Here is a 26,754-nt window from a genome sequence, read left to right as displayed (position 1 = left end):
TCACTTGGTAGCCCAGGCTGGCCTCGAACTCACAGAGATCCGCCTGGCTCTGCCTCCCAAGTGCTGGGATTAAAGGCGTGCGCCACCACCGCCCGGCTCTCTTAATTCTTATGGGTTCTTTTCAACTTAGTTTTTTGTTATTGTTGTTAATCTATACTCAGGGCAAAAATCATTTAAGTTATTTTTAGGAAGATGTTAAATTAAGCACATACACTTAATACCTGTTAGTTCTGGAAATAACCACCATTATTGGCTTCTTTGGTATCCTGAGTTTTTCTTGTGACTATAGAAGTACATATAAATATAAATATGCACACATACATCTTCTTTTTATATAAACGAGGCCATGCTAAATATATCGCCTGCAACTTAGTTTCTAAAAGCCTCTTTTGGATACTGTCATATCACCCTCCACAAGAGTCATAGCAACCTACACACCCACCAGGGTGTCTAAAATCGCTCCCCCTCTACCCCAATCTTAATGATATTGGGTATGGCAGACCCTTCATTCATTGTCCAGGTTATCATCAAATACCAGTATAAAATTTTACATAGATTTTCATATGTCTATCGGCATTTTACATTTTTTCCTTCTGTGAGTGGCTTTTTTGGATCCTTTGAGCACTTTCCTGGTTTCCGAAAGTTCTTTTTATATTAAGGAAATTAATCCTTTGTGTGGAGTCTTTTGCACATACATGGTACCTTGAGGGATATCCTACAGTGAAAAAAATGCTAGTGACAGAAGAGAGGGTCTCTGATGTCTAAAGACCCCAAGACAGACCTTTCCTGTTCCTTCCTTGTCCCTCTGCCCTCTGCACCCCAGGTAGCCCACCCCTTTCTCTCTTTTATTTTCAGGATCCTTTGCTTATCTATTGTGAGGGTGGGGAGTAATATTTTTCCCTTTACAGACGGAATTAAAAGCCTCCAACTTTCTGGCCTGTTTTTAATAGTATACAGCCTAGGACCCCATAATAGATCTGAACTTGGCCCTGACCCAGGTCCTGTATTTCCCTCATTGTTTCTGTGGCTTCATTATATTATCATTATCATCTCAGGCGAAGCTGGTGCAGCGTCTCTCTTCATCTCTGCGGCAGTCCCAGGAGGCAGCTTTTATTGCTCTCAGTTTATAGACGAGGAAACAAAACTCTAAGTACAGTTAAGAAACTCGCCTACACGCTCGTGCTTAGCAGTCAGTCGCGTGGTGGGCTGTGAGAGACGGATTGCGTGCCTGGATTGGATTACAGAGTCCTTAATGTTTCCAGTAATTTCCCCCGCTAGTTTTATTAACAGAAAAGATCCTGGAAATGTTCTCCTTGCCCACTGATACGTGTAGGGCTCTACTGGTAGATGAACGTATAATTCATACAGCCATTTGTCTTTGTTAGATTATTACATTGTTAGATCTAATAAGCAAGCACTGATGGATGTGATGCCTTTGAGCAAACTAGTTGACAGTGGAGGAAAAAGGCATTTCTATGAAACCAGAGGTTCGTGAATTAGTGCTTCAGTCTAACTTCCGTTTACTGGCTTTAGAGTCCATCCCAAGTGTTGCTCCAATGGGCTATTTTCTTTCTTTGTCTATTCATTCATTCATTCATTCATTCATTCATTCATTCATTCTTCTCTCATATATTACATCCTGACCGCATTTCTCCCTCCCTCCTCTCCTCTCAGTCCACCCCATCTCCTCTTCCCCACACCCCCTCCCCTCCCCCCATTTCCTTTCAGAAAAGGGCAGGCCTCCCAGGGACATCAACCAAACATGGCATATCAAGTTGCAATAGGACTAGGCATCTCCACGCAGGAGTCAGCGACTCTGGAAGCTCAGCCCCTCAGGTGGCTGCCACGGGATTATTTATGGCTTTCTTCTTCGCAGGCTTACAATGGGCACCACCAAGCCTTGGAGGTCCTTCTCCAGTCACTAGTGGACCTGGACATGAGGGACGAGAAAGGCCGGACGGCGTTGTACCTAGCTGCTTTCAAGGGCCACACAGAATGTGTGGAGGCTCTTGTTAACCAGGGCGCGTCCATCTTTGTGAAAGACAATGTCACCAAAAGAACTCCACTTCATGCCTCAGGTAGGTCTCCTCAAAGGTCCAGTTTGTTCCCGAGTTTCGCAGTGTACGCGTAGGTGTAAATAAAAGGGTAAAACAGGTGAGGTGGCTCAGCAGACAACGGTGCTTGCCACCAGGCCTGAGTGACCTGAGTTCAGTCCTTGGGACCCATGTCGTCTGAGGGAGAAGAATGGACTTCTGCAAGTTGTCCTCTGTTATCCAAATGCACAGAGCACATGCCACCCCAATAAATAAATTAATACGAATTTTAAAAGATTTTAAAAGGATGCTTAGCTGGGGCTGTAGCTCAGAGGGAAAACATGTGCCCAGCATGCACCAGGCCCTGGGCTCACTCCCCCCACCCCCACCCCCGATCTCCCGCAAAGGATAGCATCTTCCATCCTGATTTTTAACATCAGTTTTATTTCTACACCATGTATACCTGAATGCTTCCAAAATGCTTTTGATCTGCTTTCTCCTGAGACATAATTGGTGCTTTCTGGTCTTCCCAAAGAAAGAGCATAAGAGCCCTTGACCAAAGGCCACACCAAAACTTCTGAGCAAGGGGCAAGTTACACTGTGATCTTTAGAGTCAGTTAGACGGAACAAGCCACATCAGGATCCCAAAGCCGTTGAAAGCTTCAATGATGTTATAGGACTGCTTCATCAGGGGGTCGCAGACTGTGAGCTAATAAACACACCACTCTATCAGCCTACATGCTTCTTCACTTAGCCTTCGCTCTGCCTTCTGATGCATCTGATACCTGTGCGTGTCAGTCAGCAAGTGATGTGACTTTCCCGGAATGTCTTGGGACCCCTCCAGATGTGTGCTCAGATGTGAAGGCAATGCTGTGGTGGCCCAGCTAACGCCTAAGTACCTTTTAGTTGAGGCGATGCCGTGGTGTTAGCCTTTGAAGGGCAGTGTGCAACATCTTTTAAAGAAATGAGTATGGTCTTATTGAGGAAGTGAAGGAATCAAGACACATTTTCAAAAGATGTGTATAGTTCTCATTACTTGAAAGTTTTCTAGGAACGCTAGACAGGTAGGCATATTTTTTTCAGAGCTAGTGAGAGAGCTCAGTAGTATTGTTCTTACTGCCAAGCCCGATGGCCTGAATTTGATCACTGGGGTCCACATGTCAGAAGAGAGAACCAACTCCTGCAAGTTGTCCTTGGATCTCTACATGCATACCTTGACAGACACACAACAAAATAAATACAAATGTAATTTTTTAAAAAAAGTATATGTCTATCAGTATCCCTTAACAACCAAGCCACTGAACAGACACAATCCAGAGACAGAGAAAGCCTACCTGTCACCTGATTACCTGGAAACAGTTATTGCTGGGAAAAGGCCAGTGATGGCTGGGCATAGTCAGTTATAAATTTTTGTATCCCACTAGACAATATTCCTTGGTAATATTGTCAAAATCAAATTTGCTGTTTTAAAAGACGTGTTGCCTAGTGTAGCCAGGCATCTGCTTTGTTACCATGTAATTGTAGCAATTGGCAACGGCCCGCTTTGATTGTGGAAGACTACCCTTAAAACAGGTGAATAATGACGCCCAGCCTCACCCATTTGCCACTGTGATGTAGGTGTGGTCCAAGGGTTCCCCCTAGTGGTCAAGAAGACTCACTCTGGCTGTCCCTTGAGCTGTTTATTAAAAAGACAGGCTGTCAATTCTGCACAAAATGTCTGCTGTGCCGAAGCTTCAGCCCGAGATTCGGGGATCCACTTAGCCAAAATTTTTTTTTTTCAGTTCACGTGAGAGGCCAGTTCCTTTGTTTCAGACCCTCGGAGTAACTGTGAAGAGGGCCAGCCAGAATGAACATTGGAGGGTTGTTTAGCACAGATAAACACAGTGACAGTTGTGATCTTGGAGCAGCGTGAATAATGGCTGTCATTCAAAGCTGGGAGAGGCTGAGGTGGTGTAACAGGGCCGGAGATGGCAGGCCACAGCTAAGATGCTAATGTCTTTGCCAGAAGACGATTTGGGGAGAATATAGTGTGTGTGAACCCAGGGAGAACTGAGGCTTGTTACTCTAAGGGGGACTGAAATTTTCCTGAGGGCTGTGAGTTAAGCTCAGACAGCTACAGTGAGGATGCAGAAGCCCACTGTAGATGATTCTGCCACGTGACACACTAGGTGAGCAATATGAACGGAGAGATTCTTATCATTAGTCAAAAACGAAATAGCCTTGGAGTGATTCTGAGCATTGAAGAATATCAAATTGATACAGAAAGAAAAGCCGAGATCTGTTGTTCCCACCACCTGCACCCATTGCCGAGGGGATTTAGCGGTCAGTCCTATGCCAATCTTTTCCTTTTAGACATGCATTAAATGCCCTGCAAATTTCAACAAGGTAACAGGCTTTTGTATAGTTTTAAGAACAACAGCAGCAGCAGCAATAAAATGTTCCCTGGAACTCTAATCCATACTATTTTCTCCATATATACATTATATATACATATCTGTATTACACACACACACCCCTATCTGGATGCTGAGAACAAACTGCAGGCTCTGGCTTACAACACGTGGGCATTGTTCCTGTCGTTTGTTTGAATGCTGTTGATGAATGTGAGCTAATTCTAATATGTGTTGCTCCAGAACTGTGTGGAAATCAAGTTATCATTCTCTCTTGACTGGAAAGCAATAACAATGCCTGTAAAACAGCTCCAGGAGGGGCCTTTATCAACCCAGCATAACTACATTTATTCCCTTCTCTCGCCACATCCGGAGCAAGGGAAGTTCAATGTCCTTTGTGGTGTTCTTATTGTTCAGAGAGTAAGCCATGTCTGCAATGCTAAGGATATTCATCTTCATCTTATTCCCCGAGTGGAATTCCATGATAGCTGTAAGACTTTTCAAAGGTTCCATTCAATACACCAGAGAAATGCCTTATTCTAGAGGAGGGTTTATCATCCCATGAGGTTTGCTTCCCAGCATCCCTCACACTCAGGTAGGCACCCCCTTCTTCTAAAGGAGTATCTTCAGTTATGCACATGGGCACGTCCTTCCCCAACTGTGTATGGCATTGGGGTTATGCTCCATGTTCTGTCCACTGCGGAGTAGCTGGGGCAGGGAAGGGCCAGCAGCCCTAACTAGGGGCCCCGACTCCTCCTCACTCAGCATCAGCAGGGCAAAGAGGGGAGAGGGAAGGGAGACAGTAGCTGCTGTCACCTGCTGCAGCATTCCTAAGACGGCAGCATCAGTGAGGAGGGAACACGGGGCTGGGCTTCCTGTCCTGGCTTGGCGGTTTACATTCAGCCACTACTCATCAGTGAGAACTGTTGCTCGAATATCGAACTTAGAGTTCACTGACCCAGAAGAACGGGGACCATTCTGTTCTCCGCCCCCCTCCCCTCTTTCTCTCTCTTCTCGATCCTTCGTATCCCTGCTCTCTTCTCTTTAAAAAGGGCTGGTGATGGGCTTGACACAGGATGGTTATATGAAAGTGGAGTGCCTCTCAGTGGGACTGGCGTGTGGGATACTTATCAGTCCTATACAAGGAGATAGGAAAAACTCCCTGACTCTGGAAACAGAAAAGGAAGGTGAAGATCAAGGTATGCCGACAAGAAACGGGGAAGACAGGCTCACTGAGCCGCGCCACCCGGGCTGTCTTGAACCGGAAACCGGGACAGCTTGTTAGCAGCAGTGGGAAATCGCCGATTTGAAGTCCACATCAGTTTCGCCTGGGAGAGATACCCACAGTGTTGGTTTGTTAAAAGAGTGTCCACTGTTTTCTTTTTCAGTTGTTAACGGTCACACGCTGTGTTTACGACTACTACTCGAAATAGCAGACAACCCGGAAGTGGTTGATGTGAAAGATGGCAAGGGACAGTAAGTGTTTTTGTGTTGGCCCTTCTGCTGTTGTGATGGGTTGGTTTGCTGAGCCGTGAAGAAGGCTGACTGCTGAATTTAGGATAGGAGTACCTCTCTGTGGAACTCATAGGCAAGGAGCCTAGAACAGTGAGGCGTCGCCACCAGAGCATGTGTTTAAGTGAAGTCCTCCCTCCGTGTGTGTGTGCACACCTTAACGACAGCAAGCACCTTTTTATCCCAGCTGTAGACACGCTTCCTGGCTTTTAATATTTCCTATTTCTTCCCATCTTTGATTTATAAAGTGACCACTTTTCCACTTTTTAATTAATAATGGCAAAAAGGCAGACCTCAAGGGTCTGTCTCTGTTGTGAAAAAAAATTCCTTCAGTTTGTGTCCTCTCCTCATCTGTTTTTCTGTCTGTTGGCCTGTTCTTCACCCAGGCTCTTCTTACAGACAGGAAGTGCAGACAGAAAGGCTCTAGCCGCTATCCCCAGGGGAGCGAGCTTGAGTAACAGTCAGAGCAGGGCCCCGTCTTTCTTCTACACTGGCCGGACTTATTTCCAAAGCAAGGCTGTGCTGCCCATGGAGGTAAATCCTGAGCAAAGTTAACCATTGGTTACTGTGACAGGAGCAAGAGGCTCCTCTGTATGCACACATGCCCCAGCCAGTTGGCACCTAGTGATTGCCACACAGTTTTGAAAATGGTAGAATTAATGTGACTGCTTGAGATGAGACTGTCCCCTGCCCTGCCCTGCGCCTGTGTGTTAGGTCACCATTCCATGAGACCCTTAGAACAGAAACTGATCTCTTGTTCTACATGGCATAGAGTAGCAAATTAGATACATTAGGAACTACTGGGCAATTATTAAGAATAGAGAGAACTGTCCTCACTGGAAGTAGTTTGTAATCTCTTTTCTCTCTCCCTAGAACCCCACTGATGCTTGCAGTAGCGTACGGACACATCGATGCTGTCTCACTGTTACTAGAGAAGGATGCAAATGTAGACGCCGTTGACATCATGGGGTGCACAGCCTTACATAGAGGGGTGTGTACATCATCCTCAGCTTCAGTCAAGTGCATTTTCAATGGACCTACTTTGGTCTTCTCTACGTGAGCTTTAGGGGAAAGATTTGTTTCATAATATAGTCAATTAGCATCACAGTCAAAATTAAATTTATAATGATGCCATAATGAAAGCTATAGTTAGGTCCTGCTTTAAGACTTGTGAGATTGTGATAATAGACAAATGAATACCTACTGTTGGAGGGATTGGTTCCCCTTTCTGGTTACAAAATGCATATCACAGAAAACTTACAAAACATTTTTTTAAGTGTAGAAAAAGAAAATCACAATTACCAGTAATCATACCTCCTGGAGATAACCACATTTGATACATGCACACACACATATATACACACATATATACATTCACACATATACACACAAATACACATACACACATATATATACACACACATATACACATTCACACATATACACACATACACACAAATACACATATACATATATACACATGGATAAACATATACACATTTACACACATGCTCATATACACATATACACACATATATTCATACATAGTCACATATACACACATATATGCACACATACACTCACATAATACGTCTTTTTTTCTCTTAGCATGTATAAAGGACCATTTTCCATGCCATTAACTATTTTTCTGTCTGGTCATTTCTCATGCTTCATTGTGTACCGAGGTGAATTCGGGGATTACCTGGTTTGAGCAGGCATGCTCTTTCTGTTGCCCTTTGTGACAAATGAAGGCCGTGTATGCATCCTGTGGCCACTTGTTTGTACACATCTGCAGGATTGTGGTTTTTTTGCAGGCTAAAAATAAGCTAAGTGGACAGAGGTGAAGATCATGAAACTGTGGAGGTGGTGGAAACTCCTTCATAAGTGACAAAAATCATTCCCACCGTTATTGACACAATCACAGTTCTTATTTCTCGGCACCTCTTCTGGGCCGCACAGCAGCCTGGAAACTTTACATACATGTGCCTATCAGCGGCAGACTGCGCATCCAGCAGGGATCTCATACAGTTACAGTGGCACTGAAGAGGCTCCTTTCATGTAGAGCTTTCCTTGTGCCTTTGCTGCTTAGACATGCAAACACTTGCCACGGTGTTGCGACCCCCACGGAATCCAGCAGGGAAGCAGGCTGTGTGTGTTAGTTTAGAATTGACAGGCTGCTAGCCCAAGAGGGTAATAGGCTACGCTTTCTAGCTTTGTGTCCAGGCACTCTGATATTTCCAGAATACATCCCCATCCCCACTGTATCATGTGGTTGTGTTGTCTCCTTAGTACTGAGCAACCTGTGAGGTCACTGTTTCTCTGCCCATCACGGGTGAATAAAGTGAGTCAGAGAGAGAGGGGCAGAGTGACATATGCCTGACAGGGGTGGACGGCCAGGATTGAACATACTCCTCGATCCTGAAGCTGCTATTTCCTTCGGTAGCATGATACCTTCCCTGTTATGTTTGGAGAGATAGTTCATGCTTCTCAGGGGCTTTTCTGGTAGGGATTTTGCTAGTGTTGTTCTGCCTCCTACCTCCTCAGCAAAGCCATCTGGCTCTCTTAGGCCAGGCAGGGGGAGCCTGTCCATCCGTTCTCAATGGTGTCATCCCCAGCCAACTGAGGTGTGTTTTGTGTTTTTATTGTGACGCGCCAGATCATGACAGGACATGAGGAGTGTGTGCAAATGCTCCTGGAACAAGAAGCGTCGATCCTCTGTAAAGACTCCAGAGGGAGGACGCCCCTGCACTATGCGGCTGCTCGGGGCCACGCCACGTGGCTGAGTGAGCTGCTCCAGATTGCCCTTTCTGAAGAGGACTGCTGTTTCAAAGACAACCAGGGCTACACGCCGCTACACTGGGCTTGTTACAATGGTGAGTTGCATGTCAGCTGAGTGATTCAACTAGACGTTCTGACCTCACCCCTCTGCGACCCCAGTGGAGGTGAGAATGTTGCTGCATGCTATGGTTTCCAGCGTTTGTGCACCCCAGACGTGGCTTTTGTCCATCTTCGGTTGTTTTAAACAGATCCCTCATCCCCACCCCATGGCTGCCATGATGCCTTGACTGAGTAAAAGTTTGCTTTCCTCTTTCTGTGATACATAACTCCTCATCACAATCACCAACGGACTTGAGCAGTTGCAGTCAGAGTTTCTGATCTATGTCAGATAATCAGGAATCACATGAAGTATTAAAACTGTGAAGGTAAAATCAGAACACCATAGACAGTAAATAAAGTCCCTGCCCCGAGTGAACACCAGTGGATGTGTCATTTAGCTTTGGGTCTTTCTTTTTTAATACTCAGAGTCCACATTTGTTGCTGTACTTACCTCTTGGGATGTTTAAATTCCTTCTTTCACTTACTTGGGAAAAAAGGAGAAGTGACTGCTAATTGTACCAATTCATGACTATTGAAGTGGGCTGAGGCTATGGCTTCTTTGTAAAGTGCTTGCCTAGCATGTAAAGCCTTCGGTTCAGTCCCCAGCATTGTATAAAACAGGTAGTACTGCACGGTGGCACTGCTGGAATCCCAGCACCCAGCTGGCTCCGTCTTTCTGCTCTTGAGTCCTCCCAGGTGGAAGCCCAGGAGAGGAGACTTCTCCCACACAAGCAGTTCACAACTCCAGAATTCTAGAGCCGCCTCCCTCCAAGTCTGAGGTCCAAGCTCCCAGAACCCCCTTCGTTGGGCAGTGTGAAATATTGGAAGTAGTATGTCACTCTCCACTTTGAACTGCACAGACCGACCCAGCCTCCCACTGAGGAATGGAATGTTCAGGTCTTGTCCTAAGTTGGTCCTTTAGGGGATTCAAACTTTATAGAGGCTAAGATGTCTCGGACCACCAAGTGTTGGTTGGATGCAAATGGAAACCTGGGTGATATCACTTACTTGCTATGAGTTTCATATGTTTCTCAGTTCTTCTAAAAGCAGTATCAACTTGTCTCTTTAGTAACAAGGAAGGTTTTGTTTGTACTTTACTATTTCAAACCACCCACGTGGGACTTTGACTAAATTAGCCCTTAGGTCAGCCAAGAAGAGATTCCAGGACACTGATCTGTGATAAAGCCAACTAGCAATGCCTTCCTGCACTAGAACTGAACAGCACATTCCAAAGCTTACTTAGGTCCTTCATAAAGTCCCTATCATCTTGTGACATGGGCAAGATGAGTGTTCCTAGGCCAACTTGAATATGTAGAGGAAACTGAGGCACAAAGCATCACACATAAATTGTCTCAGGTCATGGAACAAATAAAATGGGTGGCACCCGCTAGTTTTATGTCAACTTGACACAAGCTAGAGTCATTTGGGAAGAAAAAACTTCAACTGAGAAAATGCCCCCACTCAAATGGCCTGTAGGCAAGCCTATGGTAGATTTTCCTGATTAATAATTGCTGTAGGAGGGCCCAACTCACTATGGGCAGTGGCATCCCCGGGCTGGTGGTCCCAGAAACTATAAGAAAGCAGGCTGAGCGATCCGTGAAGAATAAGCTAGTAAGCAGCATTCTCCATGGCCTTTGACTGACATACCGTTCCCGCCCTGACTTCCCTGGATGATGGACTTAGACAAGCTGTAAATTGAAACAAACCCTTTCCTTCCCAAGTTGCTTTTGGTCATGGTGCCTTATCACAGCACTGGAAACCCTAGCTAAGACTATGGCAGAGAGGGTTTAAAAGTCTCATGCCATTGCTGTTCACCACAATGCCTCACATTCACTCATGTACTTAAAACAAATACTCATTGGGTGCCCACTGTGGCCAGATGCCACTAAAAACACTGCCATGGTGTTTCATGTCCAGAGTCTTGTTGTTGTGTTTTCTACAAGGCATTACCCCCTTCACTTGGGTATGGAACTATAAGTTAGCCTGTTTGTGTGGGCGAAAGGAAAATGTCCCTATTCTCAACATGGGAAAATTGAGGTATGCTGATGGTAGGCATCTGTCAAGAGCTGGGGGTGACACAGAATCTATTCTGCCTGCAAATGAGGTGACTTCTTTATCTCTCTCCACCAGGCCATATGGCCTTCATTGTTTGATTTGTTCATCATATCTCAGAACACCTGTGAGCGTAGTTAATAACATTTTAGTGTTTTGTTAATTTTATTCCACAGAGAGCGAGCATTCAGCCAATTCAGGGAAATTCATATGCTAGAACCTAACACTTAATGGGAAATTAAAAAACACCAGACCATGTTGAACTGAGTTTCTGTCTGGGGAGCTCTCTGAATCTGTTTATTCTTTGCAGGCAATGAAAACTGCATAGAGGTACTTCTGGAGCAAAAATGTTTCCGGAAATTTATCGGCAATCCCTTCACGCCACTGCACTGTGCAATGTAAGTGGAGAGGCTGGAAATGTCATGGTGCTCCTTCTGTTCCTTTAGCTGCACGTAGAAAACGTGCCTTTTGTGAATGGAAGAAAGCATTTAGATTGCAGATAAGACTCAGATATTCTCCTCTGCTGCTAAAGACAAATAGGTCTGCTGGCAATGCGTGGGCTCTCGTGTTAATGATTTTCCAGAAGCTACAGTTCCAAGGTGACTCATGTATCCCGTGGTGGTGGGCTGAGAGGCATGATCCATAGATAGGAAGAAATCTTCAGTGGTACCCCCCATTGCCTGGCAAACTCTGAAAAATAAGTCAACGTTAATACCAATATATCTGTAGTTAGTAAGACATTTTCTACCAGGAAGACTTTTCATATAATTCCTCATCTTCATCCTTATCTTTCTTCTCCTCCCTCCACCTCCTCCTCCTCCTTCTCTTTCTTCTCCTCATTCTCCTTCCTTTTATATGTAATTGTTTTTGCAGGTTCATAGAGAGAAACATTGTTCATAGAATGCAGTGACCTTAAGTCGAGTTCCATGAGTCAGCCTGGGGTACAAGACTTGAAAGAGCTTTGTGTTTACACTGTCTCTGGGCTTCCCTTGAAGCTGGGTCATTTGACTGGAGAGATACTAGAGGCATGAAATCAAATCGGTAAAGAAAGGGTAGCTGAGAAAGAATCAAGGTGATTTGGGGGGCTGGAGAGATGGCTAAGTAATTAAGAGTACTTGCTTGCAGAGGACCCAGACTTGGTTCCCAGCACCCACATGGTGGCTAACAGTCATCCATACCAGTTTCATGGGCTCCAGTGCCCTCTTTGAGCATCCCTGGGCACTAGGTACACATGCAGTGCACATACATACATGCAGGAAAAAAACTGATACACATAAAGTAAAAATGGACAAATCGTTTTTAAAATTTATTTTTTTATTTTATGTGCATGGTGTTTTGCCTGCATGTATGTCTGTGTGAGGATGTCGTGTCCCCTGGAATTAGAGTTACAGACAGTTGTGAGCCACCATGTGGATGCTGGGAATTGGTCCTCTGGAAGAGCAGTCAGTGCTCTTAACTGCTGAGCCATCTCTCCAGCCCCAAATGGACAAATCTTAAAAATACTAATCAGGGCGAATTCACGTGTGAAGGATCTGTCTTTTCCACTTTGGTGTCTCGACATCACCTACGTGGGAGCTTGTGTGAATGGTGCTCCAGGGGATCTCACAAACACAGAGGGCCTTAATGGGAGCAGCAGGAAGTTTCAATGTACACTACTGTAGCATGCCATAAATATTAGCATCTGATTTCTAAAAATATATCGAATTGTTAAATACACAGTGCATATAATGATAAGGTGTGAAGGAATATATATTTTAAGTTTTGTCTGTTTTTACACTAAAATCCATTTTCATTTTAGAATAAATGGTCATGAGAACTGTGCATCATTGCTGCTGGGGGCCATAGATTCCAGCATCGTCAGTTGTAGGGATGACAAAGGCCGGTGAGTGATACAGAGGTGTCATGCTTTTGGTCTCAAGTCTTGGTCTTTGTTTTGGGTTGTAGAATAGTAATCCATTTGCTTTTATTTTTATATACACCTATTTTTGGCAGTGCTTAGAATTGAATCCAGGACCTTAGACAAGCTTAGACCAAGCTCCAGCTCCAACCCATAGAGTCTTGCTGTGTAGCTTAGGCTGGCCTTGAACTAGCTATGAAGCCCAGGCAAGCCTCAAACTCATACTCTTCCTGACTCTGCCCTGCTGAGTGCTAGAATCACAGACATGGATGATGCTTGGCCAAAGCGGAAAAATTTTAATTGAGAAAGTAATACATAGTATGTTTTTATGTCCTAGAGATCTTATCTTACTTTTTAAAGCTGCATGTTATTTCATTAAATGAATACATAGCATGTTGCTTAGCCTGACTTCTTTTGAAGAATATTCATGTTGCTTTCAATATTCCATTTCTAAGAAGTAGCTCAGTGAATACTTGGGTGTGAATCTGTTTACATGGCTGAGTATATATAGGAAATGGAGTCCTTGAGTGGAGTTACTTCATTAAGGCTAATGCCTTTTCCGTTTTGATGAGTAGCAATGTCAAGCTCACCTCCCCAGTCACCCCACCATCTGCATTAGGTTATGTAGGCTTATAAGGTTTTTAGCAAACCAACCAGCTACCTACAAACTATCCCTTAATGTTAAAAGTGTCTATCTCACAGACAAGTGAGATCTCACTAGAACTAAAGATTAGAAGGTCGGAATGGTGCTGATTTCCTTATCGGAGTCATTGCATGCATGACCTCCCCATCCCCCCCAAATCTAAGGGGCACCGTTCATATAGGTGACACTTCAGTGGCCACCTCGAATGGGTCTAAGACAGGATTTGGCCATCATTTCCATCAACCCAGAAGCTTTGTGTCTTTAGAAAACATGTCTTTTGATAGTTGCTGCCAGGTTTAAAGGCAATCAATTCGTGCATGTTTGAAACCTTCAGGACGACGCTCCACGCAGCAGCCTTCGGTGACCACGCGGAATGCTTGCAGCTGCTTCTGAGACACGATGCCCAAGTGAACGCCGCAGACAGTTCAGGGAAGACAGCGTTGATGATGGCTGCTGAAAACGGGCAGGCGGGCGCGGTGGGTACGTACTTAGGCTGCGGACTAGAAATCCTGTCAGAGAGAGACGCCAGTGCTGTGCTAGCATGGACATCTGGCAGCGGCCACCCAGGTTTACTGGAGTCACCTACGTGCTCAGTCATCTTCAGCTCTTTGTGACTGTGTCATTGGAAGACTACAGCAAAGTAAACTAATCCTTGAGTGAAATGTCTCAACATTTAGAAGTAAAACATACTAGCAGAGTCATCTTGACTGGGAATACTGACACTGTACTTGGATTTAGCCCAAAAGCTAAGGAGAGGTGGAATGGTGGAACTCCGGGGAACTATGCCTAACCAACTCCCATTTGAATGAAACAAATATGGCATCAAACTGTTCCTTCTTTGCAAACATTAAATATGAGTGTGGGCTATACTAACGTTAGTGTTGTTTTGTGGCCACACTGAAACACGTGTCCAGCACCCAGTCTAAGTTACTCTCTCTTGGTTTTTGTCTATAGATATTTTGGTGAACAGTGCCCAGGCTGACCTGACTGTGAAGGATAAGGACTTGAATACTCCCTTACATCTGGCTATCAGTAAAGTATGTAACGGGTTTAAAACATTGCTGCTTACTGTTGCGATCACAGTAATAATACCACAGGATCTCGGTCCTCCTGGGTCCTAAGTAGCATGGTTTTTCATTTAATGACCATTTCCCAGGACGCTGTCAACTGTACATGGAAATGGAGTGGGAGAAGGAAGGGGCAGAATTCGGGGTGGGTGGATATGCCTGTCACTCATCAGAGTGAATGATGAGGACAGGTCCGATGCATTTGCTACTTGTAATCCCGCCGCAGTCCACCTGTCTCGATTCTGTCCCCATATCTGTTTCCCTGGCTACGGGACCACATTTTGGCACCACACAACAGGGTAAGACATTAGTTACATGGCTTATAAACTCTTAAGCAGTTTCCATTGAGTTCTGTTTGAAGACACTGTGAGAACACAGCCCCAGATCATACCACTGCGAAGCAATATCCGTGTACCTTGTCACTGTTTTCTCATGCGCACGTCAGTGCAGAGTATATGGTAGATTTTTGTCTTTGATAAAAGACACATACAAAACCTGTATGTGTGATTGTAACAAACTGCATTGTGTTATAGTGCCAGGTGACTCCAGCGGTGTCACAAGTCTCAACTCTTCCTCTCATTGGTTATATTTTTATATCCGTGCTCTGGAAAGAACATGGACAGAAGAGACGTGCTCAGGATCTGGAAGTTTATGTCAAAGCACAGTGTGCTACTGACAGGAGCTCCTGTGCTCTGCAGACACCCTCATAGGAAGGAGTCACTTGAGAATGTCGTTAAAACACAGATTCTGGCCAGGCCTGGTAGTACATGCCTCCAACCCTAGCACTCTAGAGACTGGGGTGGGAGAATCAAGGGTTCAAAGCCAGCCTGGACTCCACAGTCAGACCTTATCTCAAAAAACAAAAAATACATGCTCTTTATTAGGTCTAAGTTGGCCTAAGATTTTCTTTTTCTTTTTTGTTTTAGACAGGGTTTTTTACTGTCTCTGTATGCCAGGGAGAGTCAACATTTCTAACTCTCAGATGATACTAACGATGGTGATCTATGCCCTTAATTAGCAAAGATGTAGTAATCCATGACCCTAGACCTAATAATGGATATTTTAATTCTCAAGCATCTATTGTCATAAAATCCAGAGATATCTGTATTTTAGGTTGAGGGGGGGAAAAACACACTCAGGAACAGGGCTTCCTTGGAGCATCAAATAAAATGAAGATAAGTGACACAGATCTGGGGTGTCATGGGAACTCCGGAGATGGATCACTGCAGTGGTAATTGAAGGTTTGAAGAAGGAGGAACCTGATGTATGCTTAAAAAGCAGTGCTGCAGGATTTAAAGGGTACTGCTGATGCTGCACTCCGACTCTCACTGACCTGCTACGCTAGCATCTGCTTCCACTCTCTGGACATTAATTTTAAAAATGACCTTGGAAATATTAATATTAAATATGAATATCTTAGGTCAGTAACATGTTAAACAAGTCCTAACAGGCCCTATGTAGAAGCTTAAGAGTGTCTTGGGCCCCTTTGCTTTTTAGAAAAGGAACTACTCAGAAAATAGTCTTGAATGTTTTCAAGCAGAGGAAACTGGGACTCAGCGGAAAGTACGATCAAGTAAACATTCAGGAACTTTGCTGTATCTCTGCCTCATATGTCTTGCTTTCTCCTTACTAGGGCCATGAGAAGTGTGCCTTGTTAATACTTGACAAGATACAAGATGAGAGCCTTATTAACGCGAAAAACAGCGCACTGCAGACGTGAGTAGACAGCTGTAGCTTGACTTGAGCCCAGAGTCACGGGCCTTATTTTTATTTATTCTTTGGGAGCTTCTTACATGTATACAATGAAATGTGGTCATTTCTACCACCCTTTTCCTCCTCCAACCAACCCAGATCCCTTTAGCATGTTACCTTCCCAACTGCATGCCTCTCCCTCCCCAGTTAACCCATTAAGTCCAGTTTGTGTATGTTGATGTGGACTATACAATGGAGCATGGGAAACCTACCGGTGGCTACATCTGCCAAAAGAATGACTCTCCCCCTGCAACTCTAGCTATCCACTGCAAATAGCTCCTCAGTAAGGGGCGGGGCCTAGAGAGCATCATCCATCCCATATAGGTTGGGATTTTGCCTGGATTGATCTTGTACAAATCTTATGCAGAAAAGCACAGTTACTGTGAGTTCACCAGTGCAATGGCTGTTCTGTGTCCAAAAGACAGCATGCCCCAGCTCTGCTCCCCATCCCCAGGCTTCTCCATTTCCACCATCTTCTCTGAGCTGTTCCTTGAGCCTTGGCCTGTCGGGGAGGGCTGATAAAGGCAAGGCCAGAGTCGTAGTATTTATCTAACACACAGTCAGAGCCTGCTCTGCACTGGTCTAGCTCCGAGAGGCAGAGCCGTGAGCGGTGCTGACTCTTCATGGTGTTTATGCATGCACATCTGCGGTGTTGACCAGGCCTACCTGCTCTTAGGTAGAGCCCTTATTTTGATACAGCTCCTAGGATTTGTAAGTTCTTTGCTCTCCTTACAGGCGCTTCTGTGCCTCATTATAAATTTAGTGAGCTTTTAGAGAAATCTTCTGGGCTTATGAGCTGACATATTTGGGGAAACTGTTTGTATTATGTATTAGCATTATGTAGTCTGGCTGGAAAACATCAGGTTTATAAATCAGGTTCCCAGAATACATTAGAACAATGTCTAAGCTATTTGTCGTGATTATATTTTAATATAATTCAGTGTAACCCTCAGTGTGAAGGATCTGAAAAACTGCTTCGTTTTCCATTTTGGGAAATTACTTATGCATTTGTGTTAAAGGCAAAGAATATTAGGTGTTTTTTTTTTTAATTTAAGATTGTTAAAGGACACAGCACAATATGCTGAGGGTGACACTCTTTTATAAGGTACTGTAACCCAGTGAGACAGCTCTGAACATGCACTAATAAAGGATCTGAGGAGTATAGATTAATACCACTCATCTCAACGAACTGTTTGAAACAGGGACTCAGATTAGCCAGTCTTCTACAAACACAGCAGAGCTTGAATTCTTCCGGCCTTCTCTGTACTGTCACCAAGACTGTTTAAGATGTAGACTATTCATAACACTTGCAGAGAGATCTGGGCCAAACACATGAGAATAGCTGGATCCATAATACCTGGAAAAGATGTGGTCAACATTGCTTTTTTTCAAAAGCAAAAATAACCCTGTACTGTTTGTAGATTCTTAAGTACATCTTCCTTTTAGTGACATAAGTTAATCAAAACGCCACTTTTTTTTTTTTTTACTGTTAATTAGTTTTCTTTTATGTCAATTACCTGAGAGAACCATAAAGACAAAGGACTTGTTTTGGCTCACAGTCTTGCATGTTTCAGTCTATGATTGGTTGGCCCCTTTACTTTGCACATGGCAGCATGTCTTGTCAGGGAACACACAGCTATTCACTCGTAGGACAAAGAGAAAGTGAGAAGGGCTGGCGTGCCTTCAAAGACGTGCTCCAGTGCCCTGAAAATTCTCAGTGGGACCCCCTTACAGGATCCACCCTCTCCCACCTCCACTAAGCCTTTAGCACACAGCCTTTGGGAGATCCCAGCTGTACCTCTCACACAAACTTATATCTCGACTGATGCTCGGTGTTGTCTTTCAGACCCCTCCATATCGCTGCCCGTAATGGCTTGAAGGTGGTAGTTGAGGAGTTGCTGGCCAAAGGAGCCTCTGTACTTGCTGTCGATGAAAATGGTAAGTATGAAAAATTAACAGTTGCTACAGGTTGTGTTGGTTGAAGCCAGAGCACAGTGAGAAAGTTAGGAGCTGCGTAAGAGCCAGGAAGCGGTTTCTTCCCTGTGGAAGTGTCTTATGAGTAAGAAATCAAACCCAGGTAATTTGTCCTTTCTGTCTTTCTGTACAACAATTGTCTACCTGCAGCCCACCATCACTGTCCATGTGGCATGTAACATTACCAGCTGAACATATTTTATTCAGATAATTTCAGGCATGCCAAAAGCCTTTTAGCTTGGCCTTGGGAACTCCAACTGCATACACTAAGGAGTGAGAGAGACACAAGTCATTAGTGGTACACTCCAGGGCTCAATGGAAACAGATATTTGCACTTTTGGTTCATTCCTAGATCAAATGTTTTTGTAAAGTACAGATCAGGACTCACATCTCTCGTATAGAAAGTAGAGAAATATGAATGGAATGTTTACTGAGGTCTAGGCCGGAAGTTTCTCCTCCTGTCCTGTATGACTTGCTTTTCCTAAATGAGCTTATGCTTGTCCAAAGCCTTCCACTCCGCTTGCTGCATCACAAAAACTAATGAAGACCCGAATCCTAATAAACAACCATTGTATGCACAATCCCTCTTAACCTTGGGAAGCAGAAGAGGAACTTCTGGATATCTGTGAATTTAGTAATTTTTGCAGTGTGGCATCCCAGTAAAGTATTCGGATGTATTAATGCTACTCAGTGAGCTGCTTAGCACAGGTATTAGACTTAGCAGCTCATGCCCAGTTCTCAGAAGTCAGCAGCCATGCTGACATCTTGGCTGACGCTTCAGTTCTGTTTCCGCAGCCCCATGTCTCGTAGCATGTACCCTGCTCTCTCCCCAACCCGGCTCGTCTAGAAGTCCAGAGAGTTCTTTTCATCCATAGCCTGCGCTTTCCCAGCTTGATTTCCTTATCTTTAGCAGCACTACATACCTTAAGCTTAGCACGAAGAAGCCCACTGTTCTCCAACATGAGATACTAGAATAAATGGGTGTTGGCATGCCCTTGGGTGTATTCAGTCTGGATCTCTGGATCCAGAAGCTCTGTGTGAGTCAGCCTGCCTTTCTCAGAGTCTAGCTGTGCCCAGTGCTGGGAACATTTGGAGACCACGTCATACCACACTGCCCTAGTAATTCCTTTGCTCATCACTGCTGTTCCAGGAGTGGAATGTTAGGACACCTGGCCCTGTTCATTGTTTTCACTCTGTGAAGATGAAGAATCTCTTCCGGGCTGAGGGTGCAGAGGACCCCAGGTCTAGTGACTTTTGCCAGGACAGTTCCTCTGATGGACGGAGCAAGCTCACTGCTCACTGTGGGAGGGGATCTTGGGACAACAGAATAAAAGTGTGATAATGATAGCAAGTATATCCGAAGAGCAATGCACTCCTTCATGGTGTGTGGAGGTCCAGTTTTCTAGTGAGTTTCTGGAGCCCCGAGTCTGAATGATGGCGTCACCCCACTTAATTATGGCAAACCGTGATTTGTCCCACATTCCTGATAGTTCAGATTTGTGACTTTAGCTGGCGAGGTGACTTTTTTTTAAGGTCTGTTAAAATTCTCTTAAATGGTCATGAGAGTATTAATTACTGACCTCTTCAAATGGTTTTGGCGTTTTATAATAGTAAACTGGTGTGTGCTTTCTATGAAGTTTATATAAAGTGACACCAGCCCTCGGTTTTACCCTTTCTGTGTGACACACACTTGTCATGGAAAGGGACTCCTCTCCTCTGCCGGGTCTGCGGCTCATGGTGTGCATTGCTGTCCGTGGTCACTCCCCCTGGGATGTCTTATTGCTAGTGATTGTGACTTGTGTCCCCAAGCTCCCTTCCTCGCCACACACTTCTGTTCTCTAGATGAAGGCTGGAATCTGCTAACTCGGGATAATACTGTGCTTTCTGTAGACATGTGACCCCACACCAAAACCAGAACCTCCATGAAATGTCGCCCCCTCCCTGCCCCACTCCAGTCTCACAGCAGCATGACTTGTGAGACGTAACTCCTCTTATCTGGCATGAATGCTAACTCAGCATGCATCTCCTCTCGCGAGGTTGTGGGAGATGTACTGTGGAATGCTGTGCGGCTCCGGACCCCCAGGACTAACCACCGCCTTGTTGTCTGCATTTACGCCCAGGTCATACCCCGGCCCTGGCTTGTGCTCCTAACAAAGACGTGGCTGACTGCCTGGCCCTCATTCTGGCTACCATGATGCCTTTTTCTCCTTCCAGCACAATGACGGCTGTCAACTTGGTTTGTTTTAGAAAGGACAATTTGAGCAGGACGACCCTCTCCTCCAATCTGGGTAGCAGAGTCAGTCTGTGCAGTAACAACTTGGGCTCTGAGGATGGGTACAATGAAAACGATTCTGATTCGGAAACATTCTAACTTGGGACTGTAAAGGCATTTCCTCCATTACCTGTGTTGCAGAAAGGGATGGAAGCTTGAATCCCAGAATTGTGCTGTATTCAAGTATTTGAGGCCAAGCTTCCAGAAACCAGTAGAAAAGGAATCCGTCTAACCAAAAGAGGGCAGCTAAGCTGTAGGCTGGAGCACACGCAGAGAGGCCTGCCTGGGTTGGGTTTTGTTGCATATTTTCTTTAGGTGTAAGGTACTTCTGTGAAAGCCTACCTCTGATTTTAAGTAAGGACAATTTCTAAGTGTTTAATTCTTTGTCTTTGGGGATAACGCAGCAGAGAGACAAATGCCCAGTCTAAAGATTTCCTTTTTCATGTACTCACCAGTGAGTTCTGTGAGGTCTAGCAAGTGACATTCGTGTCCCCTGGGAGGGGAGGGAAGAGCGGATAGGAAATGCCTGCACCCTCTTCTCACTCTGGTGTTTACTTCCTCACTAGAAGCCAAAGGTCAAAGTTCATCTTCAGATGTAATGCCTATAATCATCCTCTTAAGGGAGTCCACCTGACCCCGCCTCCTCATAGGAAGCATGTAACTACCCACAACTTCTTCCCAAGATCTTGGCTAAAGTTGCCAGATGAATGTGAACCTTGACCATGCTTTTTTGTTAAACACAAAGTAGCACCCCGGGCTCTCCTTAAGAAACCTGTGAGTAATTTTTCAATGGAGTAATGGATCCCAAATTTATCCAAGAGCGTTTCAGGTGAAATTATATTGTGCCAAAACTTGAAACAATATGCAAGTCAAGTAGGAAATTGCCGTTTAGTGGGTTTGCTCTTAAAGGAAAATACTGACTTCTAAGGGTGTCAGGGCTGGCATTGTCCTTCAACGGTAGAATAGGAAAGTAACTGCTCGGTCAAGGTCCTGGCAGAGGAGTGAGTACTCCTGTAGAAGGGAGCCGAGAAGGTGAACGCAGACGGTTGATGTGGAAGCACCAGCCAATTGCCCGTTGTCGGTCATGAAATCAGCGTTGTGAATACTGTGTCTGCTCCCTCCGCCAAAGCCTCTAGGTCAAACGGACCCCACTCTTCACCTGGAACAGCTGTACAAAAGGAAGAATGAGACTTTAAGAAATACGCACATATACACGCACACACGTGTGTGTATTTATGTATGTACTCCATCCACCAGCTACCCATGAGGACCAAAATGCTTCTGCCTAAAATGGGAGATTCTGAACTTTTTTCTTTCTAAATGCAAGTGAGGACCGCAGTAGCTTTTCTACGGGGTTAAAATATCATCGTTTTTTCGCATACCAGTGTTGCTAGAGTCTTCCTGCCTGGCCCACAGTCAGGACAAATCTCTCTCACCCGCCAGTCCCAAGCCGCTCAAACCCGACCAAGTAAACACAGAGACTTATATTGGTTACAAACTGTATGGCCGTGGCAGGCTTCTTGCTAACTGTTCTTACAGCTTAAATTAATCCATTTCTATTAATCTATACCTTGCCACGTGGCTTGTGGCTTACCGGTACTTTACATCTTCCTTATCCTGATGGCGGCTGGCAGTGTCTCTCTTCCCAGCTTCCTGTTCTCTCAATTTTCCTCTCTGTTAGTCCCGCCTATACTTCCTGCCTGGCCACTGCCAATCAGTGATTTATTCATTGACCAATCAGCAACACATTTGACATACAGACCATCCCACAGCACCTCCCCTTTTCTTTTCTTAAAAAGGAAGGTTTTAACCTTTACACATCTCCAAAGTCAGCTTGGTATATTTGGGAATTTGGGCGTAGCTTTTTTTACTACTTCCTGCTGGAGGGGGGCGCTGTATCTTCTGGGGAAACAAAGAAAATTTTAGAATCATGGAGTAGTCCGTGAGGCTGTATCATCTGAGCCAGTTGTCTTGAATCGGTTCTGGATATTGGATCATCTGGGCCATGGTGTCATCGGAGACCTTTCAGGGGGTCTTGGCTGGTCAAACCTGATGTATCTTATTCTGGAACAAATCCATAGCCTCTTGTTTTCTGTGGAAACAAAAGAGACTCTTTTTCAAAGCAACATATCCTTACATCCAAATTTTGAAGTCAAAGTATCTTTAAAATATACGTACTGGTTTAACTCAGCTTCCTTTACAATCAAACATCTCTCTGTAGTTAAGAATCCCAAAGACAACACAATCCAGACTCTCTGTGTAATAGTCATCTCTACGTGGCTTATTTTTTATATTAATTTTACTGTCTCTTTAAAGACTTTATTTTTTAAAACCATGTATTTGTTTCTATACTGTATATATCACCTTTTTTTGTCTCTTTCAAGCCTACGTATATTTTACACATATTTTAAACTATTACATCTGAATCTGTCTTATTGTAAACCTGTTGCTTTAAATTGCAGCCTTCTAAGCCTGAAACGGCACTGTGGCTGCTGGCTCCGCCCATTTTAGCTTCTCAACATGGCGGTTCCCGCCAGCTCTGGGAACCATCAAGTCTCAGAAATAGTGGGTCTACGCTTTTATCAAAGCAGTGTGTAGCCCAGAAACCTCTTTTTTTTTGTTTTGTTTTGTTTTGTACTAGCAAAGGCTAAATTCACCACATAGCTTAATGTGTCACTTGCAGAGGCCTCATTCCCGCCATACTGCAGGTTGAGCGCGCACGCCAGCAACCCGCCAGTAGCTCAAACCGGCAGCTGCCGCTCATTTGAGAGAGACAATTAGGAAGCTGTTTTTAGCTCCGTTTTAGAATCTTTTTTCTCAGGTTTTAGGTGGAAACTCTTGCCCCACGTTGGGCGCCATTTGTTGCTAGAGTCTTCCTGCCTGGCCCACAGTCAGGACAAATCTCTCTCACCCGCCAGTCCCAAGCCGCTCAAACCCGACCAAGTAAACACAGAGACTTATATTGGTTACAAACTGTATGGCCGTGGCAGGCTTCTTGCTAACTGTTCTTACAGCTTAAATTAATCCATTTCTATTAATCTATACCTTGCCACGTGGCTTGTGGCTTACCGGTACTTTACATCTTCCTTATCCTGATGGCGGCTGGCAGTGTCTCTCTTCCCAGCTTCCTGTTCTCTCAATTTTCCTCTCTGTTAGTCCCGCCTATACTTCCTGCCTGGCCACTGCCAATCAGTGATTTATTCATTGACCAATCAGCAACACATTTGACATACAGACCATCCCACAGCATACCAGTCTTTATTGTAGTTTATATTTCTAACGGCACAGATTTCTAGTTGCTGGCTTGACATTTGTAACTGATGATGTGTTGACCACAGGTTTTGGTTTTTGTGTTGTTTTCAAACTAGAGAAGATGTCTGTATACTTTGATGTAAATGTGTTTATATTTATTTGAAATGAAACAAATGCTGAGGAAATATCCACTGTTTAGGCGCTCTCTCTCTCTCTCTCTCTCTCTCTCTCTCTCTCTCTCTCTCTCTCTCTCTCTCTCTCTCGTTGCTATGTACCTTACTTAGAATAATAAAATCAGTGGGAAAATACCCCCGACTCCAGGCTAGCCAGTAGCTCTGGGGTAAGCCCAGCGTTTCCCACTAACTGCTACAGCTCACCCTCAGGTTTGTTCGCTGCTTGCCCCCATGCTGCAGCCATGGAGAACCCTTCTGTGAGATGAAAACTGATGTCGCAGGTCATATACACAAAGGTAGCCCAAAGAAAGACCCAGAGGCTACAAAAAAACGACACCAAAAATGTCACATGGTCCTGACACTTCATGGGAACTCTGCCAAGTGTGGGCACTGTGCCAAGACAAGGAACTGAAACCAAACACACAGGCAGAGGCCCAAGTGCTGTGTTCCACATGCGGAAGAGTCAGAAAGGAGATCTGGAGCAGTAGGGCACCGCTTCTCAGTGTTTTACAGTAGGGTCTGTCTTCTCCCTCGATTTTTCTACTTTATAGTATTCTAAGAGTTTTAAAAACAGTGCTGTAGCACATCCGGATGAGACCCAGACAGTATATGCTATTGTTCTCGTCAAGCTTGGAGACTTCACCCTTACTATTTTACTATCCTGGATTCAATTAAAACTCACGTTGGTTCTTCACATATGACAACTCGTTTGGAGGTTTTTATAGAACTGATATTGATTTTATCAAACAAATCTTACACCAGCAACATTTTTTTTACGTTCTTGGAGTGAAGGTGTGATGTATCCCTCCATCTGTTCTTTTTGTTTAGAGCAGGTGCATTTTTAGCAAGTAGACAGACTGCTAATGAGCAGCAGTGACCTTATCTTTAGGGAACCCTGCAGATTAAGGGAGCGCTCATGCTGAAGAAGTGTGGTGTACTGTGCTGTCCTGTTCTGGAAGTGAGTGGAAGTCTGGCTGGGTTGGCATTTAAAGCAGGAAACGAAATGCCTGCTCTGGTAGTGACGCAGCCGAGAGCAAGGGGATCACTTCAGCAAAGCACTGTCCTAGCCGGAGCCATGGTGCCACGGAGCTGCGCTGGCCTTCCCTGGATCTTTCTGATAGAGGGAGGACAGAGGAGCACAATGGAATCAAGCTTACAAAGAGCCATTCTTCTGAGTTGGTCTGTCTGTCTGTCTTTCTCTCCTCCTCTGGCTCTGTTCTCCCCCCAGCCCCCGCCAACCCAATAAGACCAAATTTTTTTAAAGAAGTAACTTTTAAAAACTATAACTTCTATGTATTTCAGTTGTCTCATAAATGTCTGCAACATTGCTGTCTGAGAAAAATGTTTTTTTTTTCAGTAGAGTCTGAGTTGCTCAATGCTTTTACCTAAGTGCATGGTTTTTAGATTGTATGTTAACCACAGCCACAAGGGCCATGTTTGATTGCACTTACCTATTCACTGGTGTCTGCCTAGCTCTGGTCAGTTCATTACTATCTCCAAATTGCCTAAAGTCCTAGTAAATAATAGCTCAGGGGATTTCTATTCATCACTACTAAAAGGGCACCATAGTATGTTTTGGTACTTTGGCAGTAAGCGGCCGCGTGACTTACTGTGCCGTCTCTCTAGAACAAGCACACCGATAGATTCTGCTGCACTAGTTAACGCTCGTGCTGCGAGCGAGCGGCTTGGTTTGCGCATCCGTAGCGCTGGTTGAGGAACTCATCCCTTTGTGGTCTTGTAACATGACGTTAGAGTGCCTTTCATATTTGTATATCCTGGAAATGGTCCGTGAAACGTTTTGTATTTTTTCATTTGAGTGTTATTGGAGCAATATAATCCTAGTGAGTTTTCCTTTCTTTGAATGTACCAAGTGTCTCCTTTCCGGTTTCTCCCCTTCTCTGCTTTGAAATGAAAATGCTTAAGTTTTCTATAGGAATTATGTTTGGCTTTGCAGTGCTAAAATGCTTTCTTCTTACAGAACTGTAAACCATAGGTCAGTATTATAGAGGAACAGCGTTTTAAGATAGTGACAATCTGAGCGTGTGTGTCAAGTGTAATTCCCTGTGTTTCCTATGCAGTGATTGGGGATTCAATGCAAGTATCTCTTGTTTGGTAGTTTTGTCTACAGACTACGCTTTAGCATGTGCAATATATCCTTGCAAAGCACGATGATGCACATCTTGTGCCAGTGTTATATTTTGTATGACATATTTGTAACAACATAAACTATTATGTGATGATTTCAGTGGGATTTGTGTCTGTATGTTTAAAATGTAAATTGGAGTTGAATGACTTTGGTAAATGTCATGAGTGTAAAAATGAGGAAAATGGCTTTCAGGTCAGTGAAGGACTTTGAACCAGACTGACTCTCTCCAAGCACAGTTTAGTACTTTGCAACTACTGAATGCTTTAATAATGGAATGAAGTACTTACCTGTAATATACTATGGACATGCATTCAGATGGTTATTTTTACAAATAAAAACGGTACAAATATTGTTGCAATTTGTGTTTTCTTTCATTATTCAGCTGTGTGCTTTTTCAAATTATGCTAATTTAAATCTTTGCTCCCAACTCCAAACCATATTCTGGAAATAAGAAAGCAGCCTCCAGATTTGTTGTTTAGGCTTACATTATCATGCCAAAAAACGAGATTCAAACCTATACGTTATGTTCGTTATATTTACTTATACCTCCAACATTTTTCATAAAGAAGTTCAGGTGAATTATAACAAAAGTCATGTGATAAGCCAGAAACAGGAAATTCACGCAGTTATGGGGATCATCAAGCTTACACAGTAGCTGTGACAGAAGTTGAAGTTTCTGTAAACTTCCGTGTGGTGAGAGGGAAGTGGGCTAAT

At 44.3% G+C, this 26,754-nt stretch overlaps 1 protein-coding gene across 5 annotated transcripts in view; it reads left to right on the top strand.

Moving 5' to 3' along the window:
- Window positions 1-26,398, top strand: part of Ankrd44 (ankyrin repeat domain 44) — a 260,633-nt gene extending 234,235 nt beyond the window's left edge. For 3 of the 5 annotated variants that reach the window (XM_052749461.1, XM_052749462.1, XM_052749465.1), the window contains exons 18-28: window positions 1,877-2,078; window positions 5,812-5,899; window positions 6,809-6,926; window positions 8,592-8,808; window positions 11,175-11,262; window positions 12,663-12,746; window positions 13,739-13,884; window positions 14,359-14,441; window positions 16,105-16,187; window positions 18,070-18,161; window positions 20,318-26,398. In XM_052749461.1, coding sequence (XP_052605421.1) covers window positions 1,877-2,078; window positions 5,812-5,899; window positions 6,809-6,926; window positions 8,592-8,808; window positions 11,175-11,262; window positions 12,663-12,746; window positions 13,739-13,884; window positions 14,359-14,441; window positions 16,105-16,187; window positions 18,070-18,161; window positions 20,318-20,568 — 1,452 coding nt within the window. In that variant the 3' untranslated portion in view covers window positions 20,569-26,398. The remainder of the gene's footprint in view (window positions 1-1,876; window positions 2,079-5,811; window positions 5,900-6,808; window positions 6,927-8,591; window positions 8,809-11,174; window positions 11,263-12,662; window positions 12,747-13,738; window positions 13,885-14,358; window positions 14,442-16,104; window positions 16,188-18,069; window positions 18,162-20,317) is intronic. The other 2 variants (XM_052749463.1, XM_052749464.1) reach the window with 1 other exon arrangement.
- The last annotated feature ends 356 nt before the right edge of the window (window positions 26,399-26,754 follow it).

The sequence above is a fragment of the Peromyscus californicus genome, unplaced genomic scaffold (genome assembly GCF_007827085.1).
Source record: "Peromyscus californicus insignis strain IS unplaced genomic scaffold, ASM782708v3 Scaffold_21__1_contigs__length_65335640, whole genome shotgun sequence".
NCBI classification, from domain to species: Eukaryota; Metazoa; Chordata; class Mammalia; order Rodentia; family Cricetidae; genus Peromyscus; species Peromyscus californicus.
This window is presented reverse-complemented; position numbering and strand designations above follow the sequence as displayed.